At 24.2% G+C, this 27,663-nt stretch overlaps 3 protein-coding genes across 7 annotated transcripts; 1 reads left to right on the forward strand and 2 right to left on the reverse strand.

Annotated features, from left to right (window-relative positions):
* Window positions 1-157: 157 nt before the first annotated feature.
* On the forward strand, window positions 158-4,135 carry LOC114132553 (ER membrane protein complex subunit 6). 2 transcript variants are annotated; one of them, XM_027998041.2, is made up of 5 exons: window positions 158-373; window positions 452-612; window positions 957-1,049; window positions 1,862-1,881; window positions 3,536-4,135. In XM_027998041.2, exons 1-5 carry the CDS (start codon window positions 334-336, stop codon window positions 3,564-3,566), a joined length of 345 nt encoding a protein of 114 aa, XP_027853842.1. In that variant the 5' UTR covers window positions 158-333; the 3' UTR covers window positions 3,567-4,135. The 2 variants fall into 2 exon arrangements, with proteins under 2 accessions (XP_027853842.1, XP_050058378.1); XM_050202421.1 differs by lacking the exon at window positions 1,862-1,881.
* Window positions 3,189-10,488, reverse strand: LOC114132554 (synapse-associated protein of 47 kDa-like). 4 transcript variants are annotated; one of them, XM_027998044.2, is made up of 9 exons: window positions 10,060-10,488; window positions 9,776-9,961; window positions 9,641-9,711; window positions 9,249-9,370; window positions 6,976-7,113; window positions 6,101-6,240; window positions 5,900-6,030; window positions 5,398-5,532; window positions 3,189-5,081 (listed from the first exon to the last, which is right to left on the reverse strand). In XM_027998044.2, exons 1-9 carry the CDS (start codon window positions 10,188-10,190, stop codon window positions 5,077-5,079), a joined length of 1,059 nt encoding a protein of 352 aa, XP_027853845.1. In that variant the 5' UTR covers window positions 10,191-10,488; the 3' UTR covers window positions 3,189-5,076. The 4 variants fall into 4 exon arrangements, with proteins under 4 accessions (XP_027853845.1, XP_027853843.1, XP_027853844.1 ...); XM_027998042.2 differs by having other exon boundaries at window positions 3,189-4,111; window positions 10,060-10,485; XM_027998043.2 differs by having other exon boundaries at window positions 3,189-4,311; window positions 10,060-10,484.
* A 9,720-nt stretch (window positions 10,489-20,208) lies between these two features.
* On the reverse strand, window positions 20,209-27,557 carry LOC114132537 (E3 ubiquitin-protein ligase Mdm2-like). The gene is made up of 6 exons (XM_027998020.2): window positions 27,037-27,557; window positions 25,324-25,374; window positions 25,064-25,216; window positions 23,575-23,699; window positions 22,726-22,902; window positions 20,209-20,690 (listed from the first exon to the last, which is right to left on the reverse strand). The coding sequence occupies exons 2-6, from the start codon at window positions 25,370-25,372 to the stop codon at window positions 20,304-20,306; spliced, it is 891 nt and encodes a 296-aa protein (XP_027853821.2). The 5' UTR covers window positions 25,373-25,374; window positions 27,037-27,557; the 3' UTR covers window positions 20,209-20,303.
* Window positions 27,558-27,663: the final 106 nt, after the last annotated feature.

Consider the following 27,663-nt stretch of genomic DNA (forward strand, 5'->3'; position numbering starts at 1 on the left):
GCATTTGATAACCTCAAAATTTTAAATGTCGTTTTCCAAGGATGATGCACTTATTTCAGTTTTAAGATTGTGATATGTTTTATCTATTTGTATACCACGGTACACGAACAATGATAATACGATATAATCAGAACTTCAAATCAAAAGGATTGAAAATTTAAATACTTTTTTCTAGATTAATGATTGGGCGATTATTGACTATATTTCTATTCTGAATTGCCTACTACTTTTGTACTATTAATTACTAAGTAAAGAATTAATAAAGTATACATTTTCATTTAGTCCTACACTTCTACTCAATTTATTTTTCATATATATTTAATTCATTTCAAAATGACAGAAAACAAAGAATCAAAAGAAACAAAATTTAAAGGTAATTTTCAATTATTGAATAATTTTTAATATGAAAACTTGAAATAATATTGATTACTTTAATGCTCCATATTTGTAGAATTGGTATCCTACAGTGAACCGGCCCTTCGTAACAATTCATCAGTTGTTGAATATTGTCGTACATCAATGTCTGCCTTATCTGGGTGTACTGCTGGCATTCTCGGTTTAACTGGACTATCTGGATTTGTATTTTACATATTTTCTGTTTTAGCATTATGGGTAACTCACTTTTATTAAAAATTATTTTTGATATATTTTTTTATTTATGTTATTAATCAAAATTGAAAATTGATTTGTTATAAAAATGTATTAATAAGATTTATTACTAGAACTAGTAACTCCATTGAAATTCATTAGGTATATGGATTAAATTTGGAAAATCTTAAATTTAATTATGAGAAAAAAGTAAAAATGAAACAAGTTTTTAATTTTGTTAAGTTCAAATAAATAAATAAATACATGTTTTAATATATTATAAATATTTTTGTTTTAAAATTGGTGATTGAAAAAAAAGAAAAATAACCACACATATAAGATTTATTTGAGTAATTTTTTTTTTCTAGGGTTTGTTATTGTTCAAAGCAGGAAACTTTTGGCAAAAATATTTCCTCAATAGACATAGTCTATTAACAGGAGGATTCTTCAGTGGACTTTTTGTATCCTTTTTATAGAATATATTTTTACTAAGATTTATTAATATAATAATATATTTAAGTTCAGATTAACATTATCTTTAATATTATATTTTTAATTTATTATAAACTATAATCAATGTAATAAGATAACACATTTTTTCCTTTGAGGGGTTGGAATATATTAAATTATTGTAATTTAGACTTGTGGAACCTTATAAATGTAGTATTCTACTTGATAATTTTCGCTGCTGCAAGGTAAAATATTGAATCATGTATTTATTTTTAAAATGTTGATGGTTGCTAGAATCAATTTCATGAAAATCTGATAACAGAAAAAAATTGTATCCATTTTTTGGGGTTCCACATATCTTATTATAATATGTATAAGTAACGATCATGGATCAGTGGTGGCTTAGGTAATAGGGTCTGTACCCTATTACCTACGTGACCCATGAACAGCAGCGGCAGTGAACATGTTAACATGTTCAACAACATGTTGGCAAGTTTGTCTGTTAGAAGAAAAATTCTTGAATTCTATTTTATATATTATAATATTTGGCATAGCTAAGCAAAATTTGTAATGAATTAATGTATTGTAGTAAATTTTACTGTTATAGAAAAAATGTATTATAATACAATATTGAATATACTAAAGATTGCATGGAAAATAGATTAATTCAATATTCTATAAAATTGTATGGTTCAACAATGTTTAAAGGACCATTAGCTTATGTTTAGTGGTTGTTTACTAAACAATACAACCTGTGAATTAATAGTTACAAATATCTAAAATGATTACAAAGTTAATATTTTCCTTAACTAAATATTTTCAGACATATGTACTATTTTGGACGTATCCTTTTTGAATTAATCATCATTGATTTTTATTATTTAAGAAAATTTTAATTATAATTTAAAAACTTGTTATGACAGTTTTACATGGTATGCAACAGTCATCAGTACCAAGTACAGGCACTGTTGTGACCTATATACAGGTTTTATTCTAACTTAAATAATATTATGTTAGTAATAAAATGTAAGGATATATTATTAAGATATATATATCCAACTTGATATAATTATAGGGTATACATTTTTTAGAAAATTCATATTATATCAATTACAAAGTTCTAAGGTTGATAAGGTTTCTAAAGTATTATCTAATTAAATTTTATCTTCTGTTAGCCAACTGTTATAATTTAATATTAATATTAATATTTTCAGTTTTAAGTTTTGCACATAACATAATATTTATTAATAGTATATAATATATTCAGATATTCACTTATAATTAGGGCTCTATTAGATGGAAGAAATAAGGAAACTTGCCTGAGGATTCTTAATTTAATAAAATGTATAAAGAGTCTAAATATTAATTAATGAAAATATTAGTTGAAAATTCTACTAAGCTATTTTTATCTATCAATGTATGACTAGAGCAAAAGGGTGGACTGTCTTTTTTCAAATGTGAGGTCACTAGATTTAAAAATAGCTCAATTTTTAACTTCCTTCATAAAGGAACAAATTAACATTTTTTTAAATTATGTTTTTCACAATTATTAAGTTTACAAAACAATAGTCAATATGTATAAGTAAAATTATAATTTTAACTTTGAAATTTATTACTAATTATTATTAATTTATTTTGATAAACTCAGCAATATGTAAACTTAACAGTCAAAATGTTTTAACTAATTTCTGTTTATATTGTTTATAAGCTATACCTAACTAAAGAGTAAAAAAAAAAATTGGCTGGCACCACAGACCAAAGGGAATGCTATAGTATACCCTTTGCTCATGTCAATTTTCAGATAGAGTAAGAGCTAAAGAAATAACTTATTGTGTTTATTTTTTAAAACAAAAAAGGTTCCTAGTTTGAATTAATGGTATACATATTTCAGCCTTAATGGCACAAATTTTGCCTAATAGCACATTAATTGTTAGCAACAAAAAAATTTAAAAATTCATAATTGAAGGTGATGGGTAATAATTATATAATTTTTTGTTTATAATACCTATACGTTATTTGAAATAACAATTTTTAATTTGTAGGTTCTTGGTTTACCCCTCATAATCCTACCCATATGGAAAGATAGGAAAGAATTGCTTGCATATGTTTGTCCCAAAACTGTTTGGTCACAAAATGATTAAACACACTCCTTTACATCAGTGGTTATATGTTTTAATTTTTAAACTTTCAAATAACACTTAGCAGTTTATTTTACTATTAATATAGTCACAAAAAATTAATAATGAATGATATGAATATCAATAACCAACATAATACTTTAACTCCATGTGAACAAATTAGCTTTTAGGTACATAGTAGATTAACTACAAATTTAAATATATAAGCTTCAAATAAATTAAGTATATTAGGCAGCTGTAAACTCGTCGTAGACATACCTATGTAGTATACTAATCTAGTATTAAGGTTCCGTATTACATACAAATGCACTAAATTAGTATATTAAAATGAATAATTATCCTTAACTTTATATTAACAGATTTTTATATGGTATGGTACATGTTTATTAATTTAATATTTTTTATGTATTCTTATGATTTTTGTTTTTAAGTCTGAAATATATTATGTATCTTAGATGTATTATGCTACAAAAATAAATAATAAAAACAAATTGTTTTATAAGGTATTATAATAATCATGTTTAATAAATTGTATTGTAATAATAATTTAATAATATATAATAATAATAATAATAATAATAATAAATTATCACTAATTTAACAACATGAAAGTAATTTTTATTAAGTAACCATTTATGGTAATTAATTTTTGGTTAGGTATGGTATATTATATAATAGAATTAATGTTGTAAATAATAAAATTTAAAACAGTCAATCATTACTTAATTAGTCTAAATTCTACATTAGAACACCAGCCTTAAAAAATCAATATTTAACAATATTTTTGAGACCTAACAGCTATGTAATAAACAATTATTTGAGGTCATATAGTTCACCGGATCCAGTTTTTGTATTGTCTGTTTGGCCATCATCATTGTTCTTGACAATCTCGTACTCTTGTAATTCTGCCTCCAACTCATTTTCCCAATGTTCTTCTACAAACCGGGTCCGAAAATTTTTAATAAACACACAAGGATAGGAAAAATATTTATAGATCTTATAGGTATAAATTATTATTGCACATTAAGGATATAGGAAAAGCGAATAGAAGAGAAAATACGCTTTTTGGGGGAATGGAAGCGAAGCGCTTAAAGAAAGTCGTCTTGTGGTTGCAATTTGTTGACATCGTTTCAAGCTGTTAACACAATACACACACACACACACATATTTGTTTAGAAATACATTCAGTCTACACACATACTTGAATGAATTTCATGTATGTTAGAAAATAAGCATATTGAATATTAATCCTAATTCCTAGTACAATAGTTAAGAAGAAGGGCATCTACAAATGTTGTCATTAAACTCGTTCAGTAGTATAATAATTTTACTTACCAATTGCATGTATCAATTAATAAAATTAGAACTTTGAGGAATTAAATATAAAATAATAATTTTAATAAAATATGTAAAATAATAAAATGTAAATTGAATGAAGTCACCATGCAATTCAGATGGAATAAATACATTTTTACTAAATAAATTGGATGTCAAATAAAATAAATAGTTATCATAAAAAAATAAGGATACATGATAAAATATAGTGCAGTATCAAATTATAAACAAATATAGTATAAATAATAAACCATACATATGCATGAAATCAATAAATTAATAAAAAAAATACTATGTGTTTGTTTTAATTTTAATTAAAACCATTTTTTCAATATTAAAAAAAAATGATTAAATTTAAAAAACATTTTATTTTCTTTAATAATTTTTGGACTTAATGACCATGCATAATATGTTTGTTAATTTAATTTTCCATAATTGATGAGAATATTTTACTATGTGCATTCATTCAATAATTAATATTACCTATGACTTATATTATTAACATACGTGTGATAATGTAAAACTATTTGTAAAAGTACATCTAAATAATTTCTCACATTGTCTTTTATCCTATAAAAAAAAAAAAAATAAAACAGTCTATATCAAAAAAAAAAAAGATAGTAATTTCATTCAAATGTTTTTTAAATACTTAATAGGCTTTTTAGAACAATATAAATTGCAAAGGTATTTTGGTCCATTACTAAAATTCCAATTTAAAGTTTAAAAATTATAATTACTTTAATATAGGTACAATGTTTGATGTACCTTATTTTGTAAATATTATGTAGAATACTAAAATAATTTCAATTAGTAAGAGTATTTTTAAATTAATTTAAATAAAATAGTTTATGATTTTTTTGGATATAGACTTTTTTCTATGACTTACCATTTTCTGAAGACTCAACGCCCAAACTTTCTTTCAAACTCTTCCTTATTTCATTTATTTCATTTGTATCATGTTCTGCAAATGTGTCGGATACAAACTCTGATTCTTTCACATAAGTGTCATTTTTCACGGTGTCTATTGTTATAATAATTTAAAAAAAAAAAAGCAAAATAATGTGTATACTAATTTAAATAATAAAATGTGCAGTATATCACTAAAGTTTAAAGTAAATGGCATAAATATGAGTACATTTAGTACAAAGATAACATCATGCAACAACAAAAACATTATCATATTTTTATGAAAATAAATAAAATATTATGTTTAATTTTCTATAATAATTTATCTAATACATAGATTAAAATTGAATAATAAATATGTTTCTAAATATTTAGATTTTAAAGTAATTATTAAATAATATGAGGGTTTTTTTTTTTGTTAATACCTTTTATCTACATATAATATTTAATAAGTAATAAACTATTTATCCTCATTTAATTACCTGTCAAATCAGAATTGACATTTGTTGTTGCTGTTTTGTAATCTGTTGTTTCTAGTGATTCCAAATTGCTTGCATTGCAAATTAAATTGACTCTGTAGAAATAGTTTTGCCAGAAACTTTCTTCGTTTATTCTAAAAAAAAATAATTTCTGATATAAGAAAATCTGATATCAGTTATCATATTATGAGAATTAATACTTACATTTTGGGTACAAGATCAAATCGCATTTTCTCTAAGTTTGGATCTTCGGCTAAAATAGCCAAAGCAACAGGATATGAAGTTTCATAATTGAAACTGAAATCTACACCTATTGGAGGGCTGCGTACAAAATTACGCTTATCCTACAAATACATTAAAAAACAAATAATTATAATCATAAATGCACAGTAAACACTCGTTATATCAAATATTAAGGGGAAAATAAAAATATTTGAGATATTATGTTATCTTGATAATTTAATGGTAAAATCATAATTATTTGACATCACACTAATTTCAAATTAATTATAATTTATTTTTATTTTTATATCAACTTTGAAATTTAGGGGACAAAAATCAGAACAATAACTATGCCAACAAAGCATTCACTTTAAAATTGTTTAATATCAATCATTATTGCTTATAAATTTATAATTTATAAATAAGACTGGATTGATATGTGAATTATTTGACTTCTTTAAATGTTGGTAAAATATCAAGTTAAATATTTTAAATTTATTTATTTTAAAAATATGAAAAAAAAAAACAAATAAATACTTCTAAAAAAAAATTAATTATCAATAATAATTAAAGTATAAAGAAATTTCAATTTCAATTAAAGAGATTCACATAAAATAATAAATATAAAATATATATAGAATAGTAAAGATAAAAATAAAAATATTTAACTATGGAATTAATGATGGTATAGAGTATTTAAGAGATAATTTGGTGATATGTATCATTATATTCAAGGAATTAGATGATGGAAAATAGTGAGAATCTTAGTTTTGAGAAGAAATTATAGTCAACAGTTAAATGGTATTATAATTTATAATGGAAATATTCTTACTTAAAATATTATAGTTTATACTAACTGTAGATAATGCAAGACATTCAGCTTTAACAGCTTCTTCATTAGGATGACCAATCCAAGGTGGAACAGCAGCAACATCGCTATCTTTTTTATCCTTTAAAAATGACTCTTGTTCTTTGTTTAATTCCCCAAGTATACCCTATACAATTTAAAAACCATTACTAGTACAAATTATTTATGTATGATAATTAAATCAGAGTATAATATTTTTAATACAATGTCAGTATGAACTATAAAGAGTATTCTTCAATTTAAATTATTTACTTTATCATATAAAACATGGATTGGTAATAGGTACCAAAGTGTTGGTATCTATGATTCTTTGAACTATTTAACAGTGTATATACAATAAGATAGCATCTGATTTAACACGATTTACATTTTTGTTTACACGACTTAACAAATTGTCAACATGTAAACAAAATGTTATTTTGACTATTCTTTAATACACATAATTGTTAATCATTTTAACTATATATGTACTATGTACATATACTAGAGGACTCCTAACCTACTGGACATTTTATCAATTTAAATTACTTAATATATATATACTAGTGGTTAATACTTGGACACTTAGTTATATGTATCATGCTTCATGCTTAACAAAATAATTTTAAAAATGTTATAAGTTAAAATTTGAATTTGAAATTTTTCAAATATCTATATTATTTTTGTATATTTTAATTGTTGCAAACTATTTTTTGTTGTATTGTTTATTGTAAAGTTATCATAGTTTATACTAGTAGCTAATAAAATTTTATTTAAAAAAAAATTTATTTTTAAAGATTTCTTTGAATCGATTCGGTCTATTTATTTAGTATTACTTTTTAGAAAAGAAAAACACTATTAAATTGAGCTCTTTCAAAATATATCTTAAAATAATCCTATTCTGAGGATAGTATAACTCAGTAACCAATAATTACATGAATATATTTGTTTTATCAATAAAATGTTTTTATGAATTAGTTTCTTAAGATAATGGTCTGTGAGCATTGTTTAATTATATAATATAAACAATAAACATAAATAACATTCTTCAAAACATTTGGTACTTATACATTTTAATTATAAGATATTATATAATATATTTAGGAATAAGTATACAACTACTGTTTTGACAAGGAACTAATAAAAATTGAATAAATTGATATACTGAATAATAATTAGTAATGACTAATAAATATCTATAAATATTTGTTTTTATTTTTAATTATGAGTTATGACTAATTTTAAAATGATGTAACAATATTTTTAAACTCAAAAATATTATTATATTAACTTAATTTAAACAATATAATCAATACTAACTAATATTATTTTCATACTGATTAATATTATTTACACATTAATCAATTAAATTCAATTTATGTGCATTGTTAGATTAATATTTCTATATTTTTTATAAATTATTTTTGTATTAGGTCAAGGTTGGGAGTAGTTGCTAAAAGCCGTACAATGAGTAGGGTTGGGAAATGCAAGGGGATAGGATGGATCAATAAACTGCTACTGCTATTAAACAGCATCCCTCCCTTTAAGCACTTCCGTTATATTTATATGCTACAAGAGGGTGGCATAAATGAACGAATGATACATTTTTAAATAAAATGCATTCGTGTTTTACTAAAAGTTAACTAATTTATTTCATAAATAAATTTAAGAATACTATTTAGATTATTTTTTATTTTAAGCTTAAAAGAACAATGCTTATTATTTAAACTATTAATGTAACTAAAATTAATAAAAATATCTTAATTTGTTTAAAAGAAATTTAAAAAACAAGCAAATTAAATTTTAGTGTTTATTGTGTGTATTTAATGAAAATCAAGTTTTTTTTATTAATACATGCTTAAAAAAAATAAAAATAAAATAGAATTGTTTAGCTTTTAACAATTGTATTTAACTTTTTTATTACCAAATATTATGATGAATAAATGTTCTTTTAAATAAAACTTCAAAATTTAATATTATAGTAATAAATAAATAGGTAAATGTTTCATACAAATATTTAATTTTTAAATTACTTTGTATGGATAATTTAAAAGATCTTTATTTTACTAATATAAATGGTATGAATTTAATAAAATATAGGTACATGTTTTTAGCAATACATTAATTAGTTTTTTCAAAATGTCTTTGTTTTTACCAAAATATTAGTAGAATAAATAAATAATATATATTTATATATATTATATTAATATTTGTAAAATTCTATAAGTTTTATACATACAATATACATAAAAAAAACCTATTTATAAGTATCATAGTACTTACATTTTCTCCAACAGTTTTCTTGATTTTAGCTCCTGCTTCACTGACTGTTTTTCCAGCTTTATTCACAGCACTATATAAGAAGCTTCCTATCGATTTTGCTCCCTGAAGAGCTTTAGTCGATACTGAAAATACAAAAAACAAAAATGATATAATAATTACAAAAGCAATGATATAACTATGTTAAAGTTAAAAAAAAATGATGAAAGAAGGTTATTGTAGTAACTTATTATTAGTTATTAAATACATGTAAAATTAAATTATTGTATATTATTTTTATTACATTGACAAAAATGTCTATGGAAATAATGAAATAAACAATAGGTACTATAACACACTTATAAATTTTAAAAAATACTAAAAATCCTTTTTTAATCAGTTAAAAAATAACTAACCATTTCCTCCTTGAGTATTGCCCAAATCATCCTCTCCTTCTGAAATAGGAGTATCTGGATCTCCAGTAGCACTAACAAATAGTAAATTAAAATAAATGTAAGATTCCTTAAAGAAACAATTTATTTTTAATTCACCTGGAGTTATCATCTTCTTTTTCTTTAAAACTCTCTTTGGCAGCTTCTTGTAGAAGTTCTGCTGGTGGATCTGGGACAACTTCGCTGTCACTTTTACGCAGACCGGATATGCCACTTCCTAACCAACTGGACATTTGATTTTTCACATTACCCAATAATTCTAGTTTACTGGGCGGTTTTGTTGGACTAAAAATAAAAAATAATCAGTAGGTAGTACAAAATTCAGTAGTACAAAAATCAATTACACAATCATAATCTCAATATTTTAATTATGAATTACCTACCTTAGATCTTCTTTTTTTTCAATATTATACTCTTCAGGCAGTTCAGTCTTTGGCGATGGTACAGTTTCTTCTACGTCTTCTTGCTTTTTACCAATCCAGCTACTCATCTGACTAGTGATTCCGTTAAACATTTTAACAGTTTTTTTTTTTTTTTAGTAACACAAAACGATAACTTATACGTAAATGTTTTTGGTATAATATATTGCTTAACAGAGACGGTAATTATTGCTCTTGGTGTAAAACACGGAATGAACACACATATGTATAAATGCAATTTTAGCTACGGCACTATTGGTATAATTTTTTGAAAATATCGAAAACGAATGAGAACACAACTGGAAAACAGAGACTAACACCCGACCAGCAGTGCGCTAGAAACTTGACTGGCAAGTTGACACACAGTACACGCAGTAGTAACGTAGTACGCACGGGCAGCACAACAGTACGTGGTAATCGATTAAAATTTAGAAAAAAGGATTCGGTGCGGTGATGTAGCTCCTCTGTGATATAGATTTTTATTTTTTACGTCATTTTGTCGGTTATCAGTACGAGTTGTGATAAACATACTTCAACGTTAAAAACTTTACCATTTCCATTTGGGATTCCATTTAAAATCATTAAAGGTTGAACGATTATATTTGTTCATCATTTTGAATTTAAAATATTTCAAGTATTTGGACATTGTTGTAAAATCTAATATGAGTAAATTACTATATTTATTACTCATTATTAATTAGGTACCTATAGGTTGTATCGAACGACAGACATCAATAGGTACATTAGTCTGTACTGTTTATAGTTTATACCTACTTTATTTTCACTCAGTTAATACTCGATACAGTACTATTACTATTTATTATTGAACATGGTAATATTATACTAATATGGTTACAAAGGTACTCGTATTAAAGTTGAAGTGTATAAGTTTTAGGTAGGTACCTATCTACTAACATTGATTATAAATACCTACCTATACCAGTCACCAGAAGATAAAATATCTTAATAAAATTTTAATGAGACTACATTAAATAATAAACATATTTTTTTAAGTAGACGTCAATTACATACCTATTAATATTATTAGATAAAATTTTTTCAACAAAATCTAAATCGTTACTTTATTATATTAAAAAATGGGCTATAAATAATTAATAGATACCTACGCAATACGTTAATATTTTAGCCATATTAACTTTAAACCTTTAAATTTAAATTTTATAGTATGTTATTATGTTAACCATTAACTTATAGATAAATGTCCAAATGCTGATTTAACTTGACAATATAATTCAATTAAATCGATGGTACCTAGTTTATAATTTTTATTAACTCGTCTAACTTTGGCTGTATAGATAAATTTTAGATTATTATTTTTTTAGAACACTTCAAAATTTCAATTTAAGTTTATTAAATCTAATAAATGTGTAGAAAAAGCATACAATTAGTGTAACTGTTTTATAAATTAACTACCTATTTCTATTTTCTAATGAGGAAGTATGAGCAGTATAGATAGTAAAAAAAGAAAAAATTTTGTCCTTTTTAATACAGAATAAATTATTTTATACTAAAAAGTGTAATATAAATACTGTACCTATTATCTACTATTATTATTTGACACTTCAAACTGTGAACATTGCCCATTGGATAACTTTTAATAACCTAAGATAAAAACGAAAAACATTATTTAATTTCAAAAACAATATAATGTGTAATTACTTTTATTAACATACCTATTATTTTATTATAAGTCTATAATTGTTGGATTTTACAATCATTAAACTGTAAAAAATAATCTGAAACAAATTCAAATTTTATAAAGTTATATTGGGTATATTTATAGGTGTATAATACAAATTTAATAATTCTAATTACTAAGTACCTATATATTAGGTACCTACATTTTAACTTCGTTCTGCTCACTCAAAATTTTGTAATAAAAAAAATTTTAGTTTCTGAAATATACTAACAACTAACTACAATATATTTGAATATTTAATCAAATATCAAAGGAACTTATTAGACACTAGAAGGTACCTACTACCTGCTATAAAAATCTAGTTATAGAATAGTAGTTAGATTTATAGGTAGGTTTAGGTAAGAACCTAGTATTCGTAGCAGGTACCATAGGCTAGTTACGGGTCAGGCCCTGACCTGACCTTATGCTGGCTGGAATTATACTGACTTAGTAGTTAGTAGAATTTAAAATTAAAATTAAAATTGAAAAAATTAGAATTTTTTTTCATATTTGTCACTTGGCCTGTCTTAATAAAATTGTCTAGTTTCGTCTATGGTATAGGTACCATTCGTAGTACCTACAAATTAAATTATTCATTAATTTAAATGATATGTTTTCATTTTTTTTATCGCAATTTTGATAAATTTATTAATTAAATATTACTCATTTTTATGTATGGTTTAGCCGGTTTAGGTATCAGTTATATTTACATAGGTAATATAAAGAAGGTAAAGCTGATAAAAACATCGTATTTCCTTTTTATAAAATACAGATCTTGTTATTTACTTATATTATTTAAGTATACGATCGTACAACATATTTAATATTATTTTAATATAATTACCTATTAAAATTAATAATTAGTAATATTTTAGATTTAAATACTTATAGTTATAGCCTATAGGTAATAGTTCAAACAGTGAAAAACTAAAACAAATAACTATATATATATATTATTTGAATAATTAATATATACCTAACTAATATAAGTAATAATTAAGTATGTATATTTTACTAAAAAAAAAAAATGGAAGTTGTTCTACTAGCTAAAATCATTATTTTTCATTTAAATATCCTTATTAATCGAAATTTGAAATTTGAATATAAACTCTCTACAGAATTGTAAGTACATACATTTATATTATTAATGAGACTTTTATATTTTTGTTCGAACAACTTATGAGTAAATAGTTTGTATTAAATGATTAAGCTTTAACTATTAAAATGAAAATTTTACTTTTACTCTACTGATTTTAAAAATGTTAATATTTTTATTTCGAATACTTTTGGTCTGGCTATGAGTCTGTATGGCTATTGGCTGTTACTATATGTATTTTATAATAGTGATCTTCTAATATGGAACTTAAAAAAAAATTTAAACAACTGTTTAACTGATTATTTAAAACATGTTTAATAATATTTGTGGTCAAAAATTCAAGTATCTTTATCACAGAAAAAAAAACAAAATAGTGAAGATTGGTTTTGTAAGCACATTTATGTTTTTCATCGATTTCTTTTTTTTCTGATTTTTCAAATAAATAGTAGCTGGGCATTTTTTAATTTTCATTCTTATAAAGTTTCAACTGTATAAATGTGGCACCCTATACACTAGAATACTGTGTACTACAATAATTGTAATATCGTAGTTTATAATCACAAACAAATTATTATTTATTTCTGTATCTGTTATTATAATCCATCATACCAATTTTATTTTTATTTAACTAAATAAATAGTATTTAGCCAACGGTCAGCTCATTGACCGCCTTACCTAAGGTATTTGCACCACAAATCGATGCCTTGGAAGAACAACCGTTAGAAAGATAACGCGAAGCAATTTACTTCAGTAGATCAATAATTCCGCTTTGAGCTTTGGGCATTAAGGGAAGGAAAGAGTTTTTTTTGTTTTTTTGATAATGTATTTTTTCCACATTCAAACGTTTCAAACCCGTAATTACGTACAAATGCTATATTTATTTTGCGTTTTTTTTCTATTATTATTACCAAACACAATAAATATATAATACATGAAAAGCGCATACATCATTATTAATATATAAATACCTATACCTACTATTGTACCTAATTGCAAGCTAGCACACCACCCTGGCTATTTTTATTTTGTTATAATATGCTGTTCTATAATTTGATGTTTCAAAAACCGAAATATAAGACAAGTGTCGTGTTCAATAAAACACGCAACAACAATACAAAATCAATCAATAATGTTACAATTACGTCATTTCTGTGATACATGTTGTTACTAGATTTGTACTTATTCTTATGGTATCCAATACAATACCTACGTTTACCTTTGTATAATGTACAATATCACGTATTGTTCGTAATTAATGTTTTTAAAAAAAATCAATTAAAATATCTTCTGCTACTATTGTCGTTTATCGTACGAATTTAATAATAATATTATGTTATTGCCATGTTGGCAGTTTTAGTGCCTTAAATTTGGACGTGCATATATTAACACAGTATTATATCATAATATTATTTAGGTATTACCAAATATGATTACTCGAATTAGTTAAGGATTAAACGAGCTTTTGTGGAAAGCTACACAATCCTTGATTACTATTATATACATAAATGTATGTCGGAATTAGCTGAGGAGTGAATATTATTCGCGGACTAGTTGCACGTGCTTAGTAGCTTGGCTCGGGCTGTAGAAAGGGCGTGTTTCCCAGCAGGCACGGCACTAGAATTTTTTTCCAGGGGAGGCAGAGTGGGGCAAATATTTTTTTTACGTGGGCTAAAATTTTACAACAAATACTGAGGTTATTTTAATGAAATATAACTATTTTCGTATCATATAACATAATATAGCTATTATCTATATAGTACATACGTTTTATATTGTATGCTCTAAGAGTCTAAACAGATAATATATACAAACTTTTGAATAGTTAAAAATGTTTTAAGAATAATGTCAAATATTTTTTTTTGTACCTTATGTAATAAAATGTCTAATCACAGACCTTCAACAACTATATTCATAATGATGACATGATACACAAAAATGATAAGTTCTTTATGACTTTAATATTACATACCTTTGTGAATGAATAATTATGTTTCTTTTACTTACCTACATTTCATAAATATAAATTAAAGTAATTGTGTTTAGTAATGAACAATTTGTTTCAATCATCTTTAATGCAATGATTTGGGATACGTTTATTTGTTCATTTTCATCTAGTAATTAGTACTCAATAAAGGTAATAAAAAATAAATAAAAGATTTTTTCTTATTTTACAAATTTCAAAACACATTTTATTGAAATTGTAGTAAATTTTTTCCTTATTAGACAAATAATAAATTTAATTTATTCCTCAATTTGTTTAGTTGTGACAAATATATTATATAAGCTAAATATTGATATTTTACACAATATCTATCGTACATATTTTTTAGTGGGGGGGCTGGTGAAGGGGCTGATCTGTTTTCTGGGGGGGCTAGAGCCCCACCTTGCCCCCCCTTGGCGCCGTGCCTGTTTCCCAGGGTCATTATTGTTTTTATTTTCGCCGTGATAATCTAAAAGGCGCGGGGCATTGAAAGTCTGTGCGAATAATAGCATAGAACGCAGTTTTTTAAATGAAAATAAATATCATGCAATTTAAGTAAACAAATTTACATTATTTTTTATTTTTCATAGGTACTTATTACCTATACAACGTATACCTACCTATATCATACGTATAGCTTGTGTTTAATTATACCCTATTATTATTTATTGGTAGGTAGGTATTAGGTATTTTGTTTAACAATTTAATTTGATTTTGACTAATTCAAATTTATATTTAGGTAGTATTAAAATTGAATGTTGATTGGGTGTATTAGAATTACATGTCACTAATATTTAAAATGTTATGTATACGCACTTATTAAATATTATATTATTTATATTTATACATATATATTGTTGCAATGTTGCTATAGCCTGTAAACAAATATTGGAAAAAGCACTGACAGAATTAAAATAGATAAATGGTCACATATGGATACAAATTCATGACATATTTAAATACTTAGGTAAACGTTATAAATTATAATCATAAATTATATGACTATAGGTGTCGCGAGTATTATAGTCTCGCTTCGCTCACCCGCTTAGTGAAATTTATAACCTCAGTGCAGTGTGCAGCGCATATTAATATATTATTGTTATTTTAAATTATTATCTACACATTTTAATATTTAACGCAATGATAAATTATTCAAAAAAAGGTTTGCTGACTAGAGTTCAATTAGGTTTGAAACATTTAAAATACTCAATTTGGATTTAAGGTGTTTTTTGACCGATTTTAAAATATAGGTACTTATTAGTTATTATAGATTTTTTATGGATAGAGTATATTAAGGTGTTTGTACAGATAAATTTTAAAATTTAATTTTGATTACCTATATATGTATCATCTAAATCGTTGATAAATGATAGGTTATTATTACTATGTAAAGATTTTATTTTCAATACATTTTATCAAAATGTATTATGAACATCATTTGTATACTTTTAATATTTATATAGCATTCATATAAATATATAATGTACAAACAATTCATACATCGACCTTATTGATATACATATTAATTTTCATTGATAATAATATAAAATTTACAAAATTTAATTATTAAGATGTTGAGTTGTATTTTATTAATATAATTCATAACTAAGTAGTCACCATTTTCAGCGCGTTATGAACAATTTATCCATAATGAAAAATCGGTAAATATTAAAGCTACCAATCCACCTAAGCATAAAATAAAAACCTGCCCATGTATAATATAATATTCTACAATATAAATTAACAGTAATTTAACAGGTCATCTTTTTTATTACTCACCTAATTTATAAGTAACTTCCAATAATAAATACCTATCCTATGCAAAAAATATAATATTATCTTCCTAATTCTTCAAACATAAATATTCATCTATAAAAAAAGATTTCAAACAATTGTGGATTGAAGTGATAAATAATTATAATAATAATAATAATAATACGATAACTTGAGGTAGTAGCGGAGGGAAGGCAAAATGAGTTGCGGTTAGAATAGGAGGCTATATTATGTGCATAGTTAGTTTGCTTATACAATTTATCGCTTTGACATTGCAGCTATGAATGTGCGCCTTCAAATTTGGTTAGTGGGCACTCCAACATATGCATATAGCTGTATCTGAGAAACCCCATTTGTGTAAGAGATGATTACTTTTTCCCTGGTCAGTACGAATTTTGTTTAACTTATGTTCACAAAATAGGGCAAATAAACCGAGATATATAGGTACCTAGTTCAAAACCGAGCGGTTTGGATAGTTAGGGTCAGAAATTAGGGGGTTTGATTTTGAATCTTGATTCTTTTCATTGTTTTATCCACAGCTTCTGGAGGGTAACTTTATCTTCAACTTCGTTATTATAGGTTACCACGGTCCACGATTTGAGCCTTTTATCAAGATGGCGGAAAACAGTTGTAAAGGTAAACTGATAGGTGTTTCTTGTTTTCAATTTGTTCAAGGATAGATGACACTGCTGCTTTTCTACTAAGTTCTGCAGGTTGGAGAGAAATGGGAACTATTGCGTTTGAATACCTACTGGTTACTTTTAACCATACCAGTTATGATACGAAATACGCACGGCTTGATTTAATTGTACGTTGAACTTGTTACAGTGGGTACTCTTCAGTCCTCATCCAAACTGGGGCGCAATACTTTGCTAAACTATAAACCAAAGTTATCGTAGAGGTTTTTAAAACATTTGTATTTCACTCCCAAATTGTACCAACTAGTTTGACAATAATGTTGTTACCCATCTTAAGTTTATTTTTCATGGCATCGTTATGTTATTTGTAAGAGAGTTTTATAGGGGGAGGTGATGCTATACCTTCTCGAGGTCTTCTCTGTAAGTAACGCCATTTTCACAGCAAAGTATAGTTTAAAATAACACTGCGATGTGAAACCCTACGAAAATGGTGCAAAACGAAACACCATCAATTCTGCAGCCTAACGTCCAAAGACTTCCAGGCCATTATACCAAAAATCCCCTTTATTAGAACTACCAACACCCAGACGACAGGCTATTCACCTTGACTTCATCATTCTACCATTCTCCTATTACATATGCGTATAAAATCAACAATACAGGCATGCAGTATGCATTTTGTTGCCTATGTGCTGACTCTTAGAATGATGAATCATTAAAATACATACATTTCTTCATAATACTAATTATGAATTATGACATTGAATTAATATAAAAATTTTACTTATTCAATAATAATAAAAGTAAAATATAAATAAATATATGTATACATATATAAATTATAAAATTATTCACACATTTATAATTATATGGGGGCAGGCAATTGGCTAGAATTTAGATTTGTAATGCCACCAAATATTTGAACTAATAAGAGTAATAAAGCTTATTAAGTATCTAGAATGGAATATTAACTTTTATATTTTAATATTTATATAAACCTACCTACTATCAAATAAAATTGTATACAAGTTAAAAATTTAAACCATGTCTGTAATAGTTTATATAAAATATGTATATTACGGTAATTTTAAAATTTGGATAATGTCGACATTAGCCATCCACGTTTTGGCTAATGTGTAATTTTTTTGTTAATAAATATGAAACATCAATTTTATCCAAATAATTTTAACCTTCACCAGTAAATATTGGATAATGTTAAAAGTTATTTATTAAATAGTTTTCATTAACATTCTATACAATAATAAAGCCTTGGAATCAAATTTATTTAATCTGAAAAATTAATATTCAGTGAACATTTTTTAAAGACAAGTTATTATTAATATTAATTTAACAGTTCAAAATCATCATGAAAAATAATCATCATACACTATCAACTTTAGGACTAAAGTGTATTTTAGTAGTTATCAAATTCTATACTTGGAAAGTTAGAAATTTTTTATTATCAAAATATTTAAACTAACTATAGTTATACTTTGGTTACTTTTTATTCAATATGAGAATAATTCTTAAATATAATACAGTACTCCACTGAGAATTCAAATCTCATCATAAAAATTAATGAATTTACACACTTGTTTGAAATAGTTCATTTTTTAAATTCTAAGCACTAAGCAAAACAATTTTATATTTTTTTGTATGCATAGAACAAATGCTTTTAAATTTAACTTAGAGAGTGATTTCTAAAAGAAATTTGAATCTTAAGTACTTAGAGGTTGTAAAATTGAAAATTTTAAAGTTACCTGGAAAAATTAATGAAAAAAGTTATTTTTATACAAAACAAAAAAATAATAATAATACAATATTATGATATAAATATAACTACTGTTATACAAGGCTGACAGACAAATAAGACTATTTCTTCTTAAAATTGTTTTTCATTTGTAATGTTTTATTATTAAAATCAAACTTAATATACCCTCCTTAATAGATATGAATTAAGATAATGAAGTACGTTTGACATACCTTCATACCCTTTTTTTTTATCATGTTAAATTATAATAATTAAAAAATAGCATTTTAAATTTCGAGCAAAGTAATAAATGTATTGATTTCTCAAAATGTTTTTTTTTTTTTTTTATGTACTGGTCGAAGTAGTTGAATAAATCTTCGATTTTCAACTTTGAAATTTTGGATACCAAATTGGATATAGTCAGTAGGTACTTTGGAAAGGTTAAAATTATCAGTACTCTTTTTTTATAATCGGTAAAAACAAACAAAAAATTAATTGAAAACAGGATTTTTTATGTAATACCAATATTATTATTAAAATATAATTGTTGTTTAACCATAGTTACTTTAAAAGTTATCAATTTAAATCTTTACTTAGTTTAATGCAGTTTGTAATAATCAAAATTATCAAAACACAAGAACAAAAAACAACAACTATAGAAGTCATTTTTATATAAATACTGTTTTATGTAGTTACTATTTGAAGCACTTGTATGAATATTATTTATTTTAATATTTAAAAAGTGTAAAGGAGTCAATTTTCCAAGTGTTTTTTTTTTTTCATATAATTATTATAGTACCTAATCTAAATTTTATTATTATTCATTGAAAACTATTTTAATTATGACTTAAGACTTATATTTACATTGAAAAAAACATATCATAAAATGTACTCATAGCATTGATTATAGAGTAGACTATTTTATAATCAATGCTTATAGTGATATAGACTGACAGAATGTTACCGTTCAAAATCATATACTGTACACAATAATTTATCATAGAATTCAAATTTAAACACCCATAATACTCGACCTAATGTACAGCAGAGTAGAACCCCCACTTGCTCACTTATTTTTTTGTCATTGTATCCAATTTAGAGTTATATATTTTTTTAATAATCTCGTTATATATTATAAAAATTTTACTTTTTATTCTCTGATTAACAAAACATTAATTAAAAGTATAAAATACATTATATTATATAATATGCACATTTTAATATAAATTCATAAAAGTATACACAGGTGATTAAATTTAATTAAAATAACATTATACTCGGACGGCTTTAGTAACATATCTAATTTTTAAATTACATATAGGGCATTTACCTGATCTACTCCATATATGTTTGGCACATGTGTAGCAACAATACACATGTGCCGTTTTACCATGATTAAATATGCCATTTTTAGGTTTCAAAAAACAAACATTGCAAGAGTTAGTGGTGTTTTCAAATGTATTAGATGTACTTTCTTGAGACAAACATAAGCCAGATATACCTAAAGAATTCAGTGACTCTTGTGAATTGGAGGTTGAAGATGATTCTTGACAATCTCTAGGTATATAATTTTCTTCTGTGCGATTGGCCATGTTGTATAAGCGTTTAATGCTCTTTGGTTTTGGTTTTGATGTACTTTCAAATAATTGCATCCGATTCTAGAAGAATAATAAAAGTTGAAATTTTAATGATATATTTTGTTTGAAATTAAAATAACATTTTAATTTTTGTCTTCTATGATAATATTAATACAATAAGTGCCCAATAGTACCTAAATAATACCCAATGTAGTTTCCCTATTGGCTATTTGCTTTAACCTAATATAGACCTACAACTGGAATTTTATGAATGATAAATATATTTTTTGATAGCATTTCATTATGGAATAAATGACAGTCACACATAGTATTTAAATTTTAAAAAATGTTTTGTTCAGCAAAATAAATCCATTTGGTGATTATATTTTGACTTTTTTATTATACTTATAAACATTTAAAATTTGAAGTTTATTTTTTTTTTCTAAAAATAATGATAAAAAAAAATATCGGTACTTGTCGGTTATCCCGACTACCACGAGTCTCAATTCCATTATCTTGACTACCTCTTCAAAGTCTCGACCAACATAAATTTGTCATTTATACAATTAATATAATGTCATATCACAAAATTATTAAAACTATTACAAAAACTAAAAATAAAATTTAAAATTAATAACTAACTTGAAAAGGAAAATGTTAAGCCATTCAATATAAAACACTCATAAATGGATATGCTTTTGACACCACATGAATTTTACCAAATAACTGTCTGAGAATTAGGGGCCAGCATTACCACTAGCTCAGACATTTAAAACGAAAATATCCCTTGATTTGTTATGCAACACCACCTAAGGTAGGTCACAGGAACGGTTAATCCATGGTCATATGGTTAAAAAACGATGTCCATCATTTTGCTAGTAGAGGTTGGTAATAATTATTAAATTATAGTTATTTAGTTAGGTAGTCGCAATTGACTGAAGACGGTGGTCGTCAATATATATATGTAGTCTAGATAACGAAATCAGATCAGTGGTTGTCGCGGCATCGGTTGGTAGTCAGGTTAACCGAAAAGTACCAAAATATCCAATTGAAAAGCTTGATAATCAAATACAATGTTTTTAAAATATAATGGAACAAAAAAAAACTGAAATACAATTTTAGATTCTGAGTGAAGCGAGGAATGTATTTTAATTTAAAATTTGGATGAATTTAAATATTTAAATGAAAAATAACAATTTTAAATTATTTTTCATGGTAGATTTGAAATTTATACAAATATAATAGAACCTTGATATTCCAGCATATTTTTACCACTGAAAACTTAATAATAATAATTCAATGCTATTGAATCATCCTATAATATTGTTGGTGATAATAAATACTATATTTATACAGATATAATACATGCATAATTCAATAAAAGTATAATGAAAATAAATAATTTTCAATTTTTACCTGATTTACGTTTAAATATGTAGTTTTTTTTCAATAATTTTCAGTATTATGGTATAAATATGAATCAGATTAACAAGACTTTACTATATTATTATATTTTATAAATACAATGACACAATTTGTGTGAACATTAATTTAACCTACCATATTACTAATAGTAAAATAAATTGAATTAAGATTAAAAACATATTATAAAATATAGACTAACAGAATGTCTCTACTCAAAATTGTCTTACATTTGCAATGATTTATCATTGACTTCAATTCTAATAGATACATTACAATGGATTTCTCAATAATGGGCACAGTGGAGCAGTTACACACTTTCCTCCCCATTTTTTAGCATCAAACTTTTTACCAATTAGTTATTTTGACCATGATTTTTTTCTAGAGTCTATAAATTCATAATTACTTTTTTAACTTATTTATTTTCAAATAATAATAAAATAGTTTAATAATTGTATTATCTTCTCATGTCAACCCTCTATATCAAATCTAGCCACTCTTACAATTCCTGGAAATCCTCCACAATTGAAAATGGATAAACAAAAAACAAAACAAAACATAGAGTAGTGTTATAATTAGGTGGTTTTTCCCTTCGATATTTTATGTAAATAATTTTGTATCACATATTCTTATTTTACACCTAGGACTATATTTAAGAAAAAAAAAATATTTTAAATTTTATAATATTACTCACCTTAAAACACTGATTACAATATTGAAAATAATGATTGGAATTTGGTTTTTGGCATTTACAGCATTTTTGAAAAACTACTGGGAATTTGAAATCTGTCTCTGAAATGAATTTTTCTAAATCTGAATCATCAGGGTCATAATTATCTTCAACTCCAAGGAAGATATCATCTTTTGAAACCTATCAATTTAATTAATATAATTAGTTATAAGTCACTATATAAACATTTTAGTTGACATAAATAGAAGTTTTTGGGAAAACATACAATTTCAAAATTTTTATGAAATAAATTTAATTTAATGGTATCCTGTAGTATGTATACTTATGCGTTATATATTTAAACTATTGGGCGGCCAGACAATTATTTTACCACTTTCTGTTACATACAATTAATCTATGGATCTGTGTTTTCTGATTATGAAATAATATTATATGAGTATACAGTATACAGTGATAGAATTACATGTTATATTGCACTATTGCCAGTGGCGGCGTGAACTTATTTCATTGACACAGTAAAATATTTTCAACATCCACCCATCCACGTTTTATATTAACACCAAAATATTAAAATGTATTTTATATTTAATTGATGATGTTAGAATAAGTTCCTAATTTCTACTTCACTACAAACATCAACACCCAATCACCATTTTTTTTCATAACAGCTGCGTTAAATCAACCCCATTTACACCACCACTGACTATTGCAGAAATAATATAAAAAAATTATTAATTTATAATAAATATAGATTCTTTTCAATTATATGACATTGTGGCTATTTAATATTGTAGGAAAATTTTAATAATATAAATAATTGTAATCATTATAATAAGAATTAATGCTTATTACTTCACTTTCTGATTGACTTGAACTTTTATAGACACAATCACTTTGACTAGAATTTTGACTATCACAATCACAATCACTTGGACAACTTGTTACAGATGAAAAATCAAGAATATCTGCTACTTCAACTAAAAAAGGGTTGAATTAATTAAAATGTAAATACAAAATATATAGTTAAGTTAAAAATTGACGTGGTGCATGAATTGTCTATTTTGATGAATTACAGATTAACTCTTATTTGATCCAGAAAATATAACCAAGTTTCATTCTTCTTCATATCAAAACTATACTTATTGAAATTAATTATAAATTATAAATATTTATAATTAGTTCTTTATTTAGAAATTATTGTTCAATACTAAAATAAAATAAAAACAGATTGCGCATAATATTATTTTTGCATTCATAAACATTAAATAAATAATAGTATATTAATAAAACTATTATTATTTTTCTATATTATTACAATTTCCAATTAATTACATTAAGCTGTACAAAAAAACATTTAAGTTTTGAAGACAACATTTATACAATTATTAGTTGATCAATATGATCAGTCACCATTTACTGAATTTTTTTTTTTTTCAATAGTTGAATATATATTAAATATAACAATAATTGTCACACTAATATTGTAATAACACTAAAAAAATAAAATAATACAAATTACAAACAATTAAATAATAATCCATGTGTTGCCAATATAATATTCTCATAAATAATGTATATAACATATCCATAAATATATGTATACATATAAATGTGCATAGAAAAAGTTAATATCAATATAAATTTAAATATTTTGAACATTAAATCTAATAAGTACCTTAATTTATTATTAATTATAAAATTTATAATTAAAACATTTAATGTATTATTGAAGTTAATAAATAAGCCCGGATTAAGACTACTTATAGCAGAGGGCCTTTTTCTTTAAATAAAAGGATTGGCATTCTTAAAAATCCATGCCTAAAAAAAACTTAAGAAGAGGTTTGTATGATTATAATTGCTTTATAAAATCTAAAATTACTTTATTATTTAAATATTTTAAATTATGGAACAATTAGTAAGCAATAGTCTTTAAAGACAGTCCTAGTTTTTGTTTATTCTTAATCTAACAATTGTTAACTTAATAGTAAATATATGTTTTCATGTTTTTTAATAAGATTTCTCAAATTATTTCAACAAATAATTGAAAAACTTAACTTCTGTTTTATTATACCCATACAACAGAGCAATTTATTATTTGTAAACCTAACCATTATTTTTTCTAATTCAGTTCTTATTCTATTACCAAATCCCATTCCCTTAATCCGGGCTATAGGTTAGTGAATTAAAATTATATTTTTTATTTATATCTAATAAAATTATTCACTAAAACTTAAATTTATGGTGATATTATTTATCTTAAATCACACAATTGTAACACTTCACGTCAAATATTTAAGTTGAATTTAGGATTCAACTTCAATATTTTTATAAAAATTATTACTTGTAGCTTTGGATTGGGTACTATCAATACTTTCAGATTGATCTGAATCATTTATATGTTCAAATAAATCATCGGATGATTTTAATTTGTACGTATACAAATATCTTGACTTTTTTTTGTTAACCCATGTGTCACCCATGTGATATTCATCATCTATAAGTAAATTGAAACAAATTATATTATACTAAAACTAAATAACTCAAATATAAACGTATTCCTGGGGAATAACAAACACTTTTTAGATTGTACAATGTACGTACCACTACTATAAACATCTTCCGTAGGTCTTTTAAGTGTTTGGGGAGGCATATCTGAAATTAATTTTAATTTAATAAAATTACTTGAGTTTTCTGTAGATCACAAAAAAGTTACACAATAAAATATAATTGAAATTTTTTTTTGTAATTGCAAAAGATTTTTGGAATAATATTTGAAAATATTCTGGTATTTAAAAACTGATCTGTATTTTATTTTCCAGCTGAATGTGACTAATAAATTATATTATTATGATATCATACTCATATCAGATAAAAATACTTTATGTACATCAGAAAATATATTTTCTTCCTTTAATTAAAAATACATTTACATAATTATTCCTATAACTCCAATCAAAAATTTATAACTATTAAGTTTAGGACAAGACAGTATAAATATTGCTGCTCCCAAAAATATTTAGTAATTACAAGAGGTAAGATTTCAATGAACTAACTAGAAAAGTTTTTATTTTTTACTAAATCATATGATTAAAGCTGGTAACTTGATAACCTAGAGATTTTTAGAAAAAAATCCATATAAAATGAGATAAATTGAAAAATAAATCAATGTTTTTTTCTATATAATTTAATTCAGCTTTAATTATTTATCAAATCACTACGAGTACTTTCAATATTTAAACTCATAAAACTTTTGTTTGTTTTATATCTTATAGGTATTTTCTTATTTAACATAATTTTTCCACCACTCTATTCCTACAAATATTCTATGAATTGTTGAATTTCTGTAATCCAAATAATCTCCTCAAACAATGATATGAGTTATATCATCTAAAAATTATAATTAACTCATTATTTAACTAGGTTTCTCAAACTAGTAATCATAATTTTTTATACTATAAACAAAGAAATATTAAAAACAATTATTATAATCCATTATTAAAATAAAATAAAATAAAAAACTTTTAAGCCCAAACATTTTTAAATTTTAAAACTTTTTTGAATGATGAAATGTAGAATAAATTTTTATTTTTATATTCTTGTACAGCCTAACAAGATTATTTTCAATAACATATTGTGTAAAATAGTTCTTAAAATTTAATAACTAATTACTAAAATGTAATAATCAGTTAATATTAAAATATATTATATATTTATAAATAGTATACATAGTATATAAGTTATAATTATATTTAATCACATAAATCATTAAATTTAAAAAAGTGGAATATAAGGTACCTATGCTAAATTTTAATTGTTTAACAATTATTAAACAAATAAAACATACCTAATGTCCCAATCATTTATCAATAAAATAAATATCTTTATAATTTATTACATATTAAGTTTTAATAATTATTAACAATACTTCACTGTGTAATAAATTATTAAAAAAATATTAAATTAAATAATCAGAAGTCTTTTACATACTCTACTAAATTTTAATAACTAAATTTAAAAGTTGTGGTAGTTTAATTCATACTTAATTAAATAAACATATAGGCAATAGGTATTACTAAAATAGTAAATACATATTCCACTAATGTACTAATATTAGGTATATTAAGTCAACATCTATACTAATATATTTATATATGTCAATACATTATTTCAAATATTTTTAGACAATATACTCAGTTATACTGCAAAAATTCAAACATAATTTAGAGTAAGGTATACAATTTATTAATGATCCACATAGGAACCAAATACAATACCTTATAATAACATTAATACAAATAAAACAACAAGACTTACCTTAGAAAATACTACCTACAAATCAAGCAGTAAAATAAACCTAATCAATCAATCCAGTAGTTGATGGAATTTTTAATATGGACATTTTGACGTTTGGGTAGCAAAACATTTTTAACAAAACACACACGAAATAACATAATACTTAAAACTCGATTTATTATAAAACGTGGAAAGTCCGGAAGTGAGATACATTAGAGTAGAAGACCATAGTTTAAAGATAACATATTAACCATTAACAAATAACGATCATTGCTGAGCAGTTAAGATTAAGAAACACGGTGTCGCGTATTATAGATACAAGGCTCGACATGTTTGTTAATGGAATTTACTATTTAGAAAATGATAATTATTATTTATTAAACGCTAATTTACTCCTTTCACTAGTTCCATTAAACATTACTCACTACTAAAAGATAGGGGCTATAGGTAGTCCCACAACACCACCACTTCGAAATTACAATAGATAATTACAAATTTACTATATCACATTAATAATTGACACAATTCATAACAATCGACAGACTATACAGCACCATGCCTGTTAGCATTTATTTATTTATTTTTAATTTTCCATGAAAATTATTTTATCACGAATTGCGATACAGCGATAGTGAGTGATAACACCTA

The sequence above is a fragment of the Aphis gossypii genome, chromosome 2, assembly GCF_020184175.1.
Source record: "Aphis gossypii isolate Hap1 chromosome 2, ASM2018417v2, whole genome shotgun sequence".
Lineage (NCBI taxonomy): Eukaryota > Metazoa > Arthropoda > Insecta > Hemiptera > Aphididae > Aphis > Aphis gossypii.

What these genes read in the sequence shown, in the direction of transcription:
- LOC114132553 (XM_027998041.2), top strand. Translation starts at nt 334, where the DNA reads ATGACAGAAAACAAAGAATCAAAAGAAACAAAATTTAAAG. An exon ending in AAAAGAAACAAAATTTAAAG is followed by an intron (nt 374 to 451) that starts GTAATTTTCAAT and finishes CCATATTTGTAG; the next exon opens with AATTGGTATCCTACAGTGAA. An exon ending in GATTCTTCAGTGGACTTTTT is followed by an intron (nt 1,050 to 1,861) that starts GTATCCTTTTTA and finishes AAATATTTTCAG; the next exon opens with ACATATGTACTATTTTGGAC.
- LOC114132554 (XM_027998042.2), bottom strand. Translation starts at nt 10,190, where the DNA reads ATGTTTAACGGAATCACTAGTCAGATGAGTAGCTGGATTGGTAAAAAG. An exon ending in TTTGATCTTGTACCCAAAAT is followed by an intron (nt 6,031 to 6,100) that starts GTAAGTATTAAT and finishes ATTTTTTTTTAG; the next exon opens with AATAAACGAAGAAAGTTTCT. An exon ending in TGTCAATTCTGATTTGACAG is followed by an intron (nt 5,533 to 5,899) that starts GTAATTAAATGA and finishes TTATAACAATAG; the next exon opens with ACACCGTGAAAAATGACACT.
- LOC114132537 (XM_027998020.2), bottom strand. Translation starts at nt 25,372, where the DNA reads ATGCCTCCCCAAACACTTAAAAGACCTACGGAAGATGTTTATAGTAGT. An exon ending in GGAAGATGTTTATAGTAGTG is followed by an intron (nt 25,217 to 25,323) that starts GTACGTACATTG and finishes ATTTACTTATAG; the next exon opens with ATGATGAATATCACATGGGT. An exon ending in CAAGTCAATCAGAAAGTGAA is followed by an intron (nt 22,903 to 23,574) that starts GTAATAAGCATT and finishes TTAAATTGATAG; the next exon opens with GTTTCAAAAGATGATATCTT.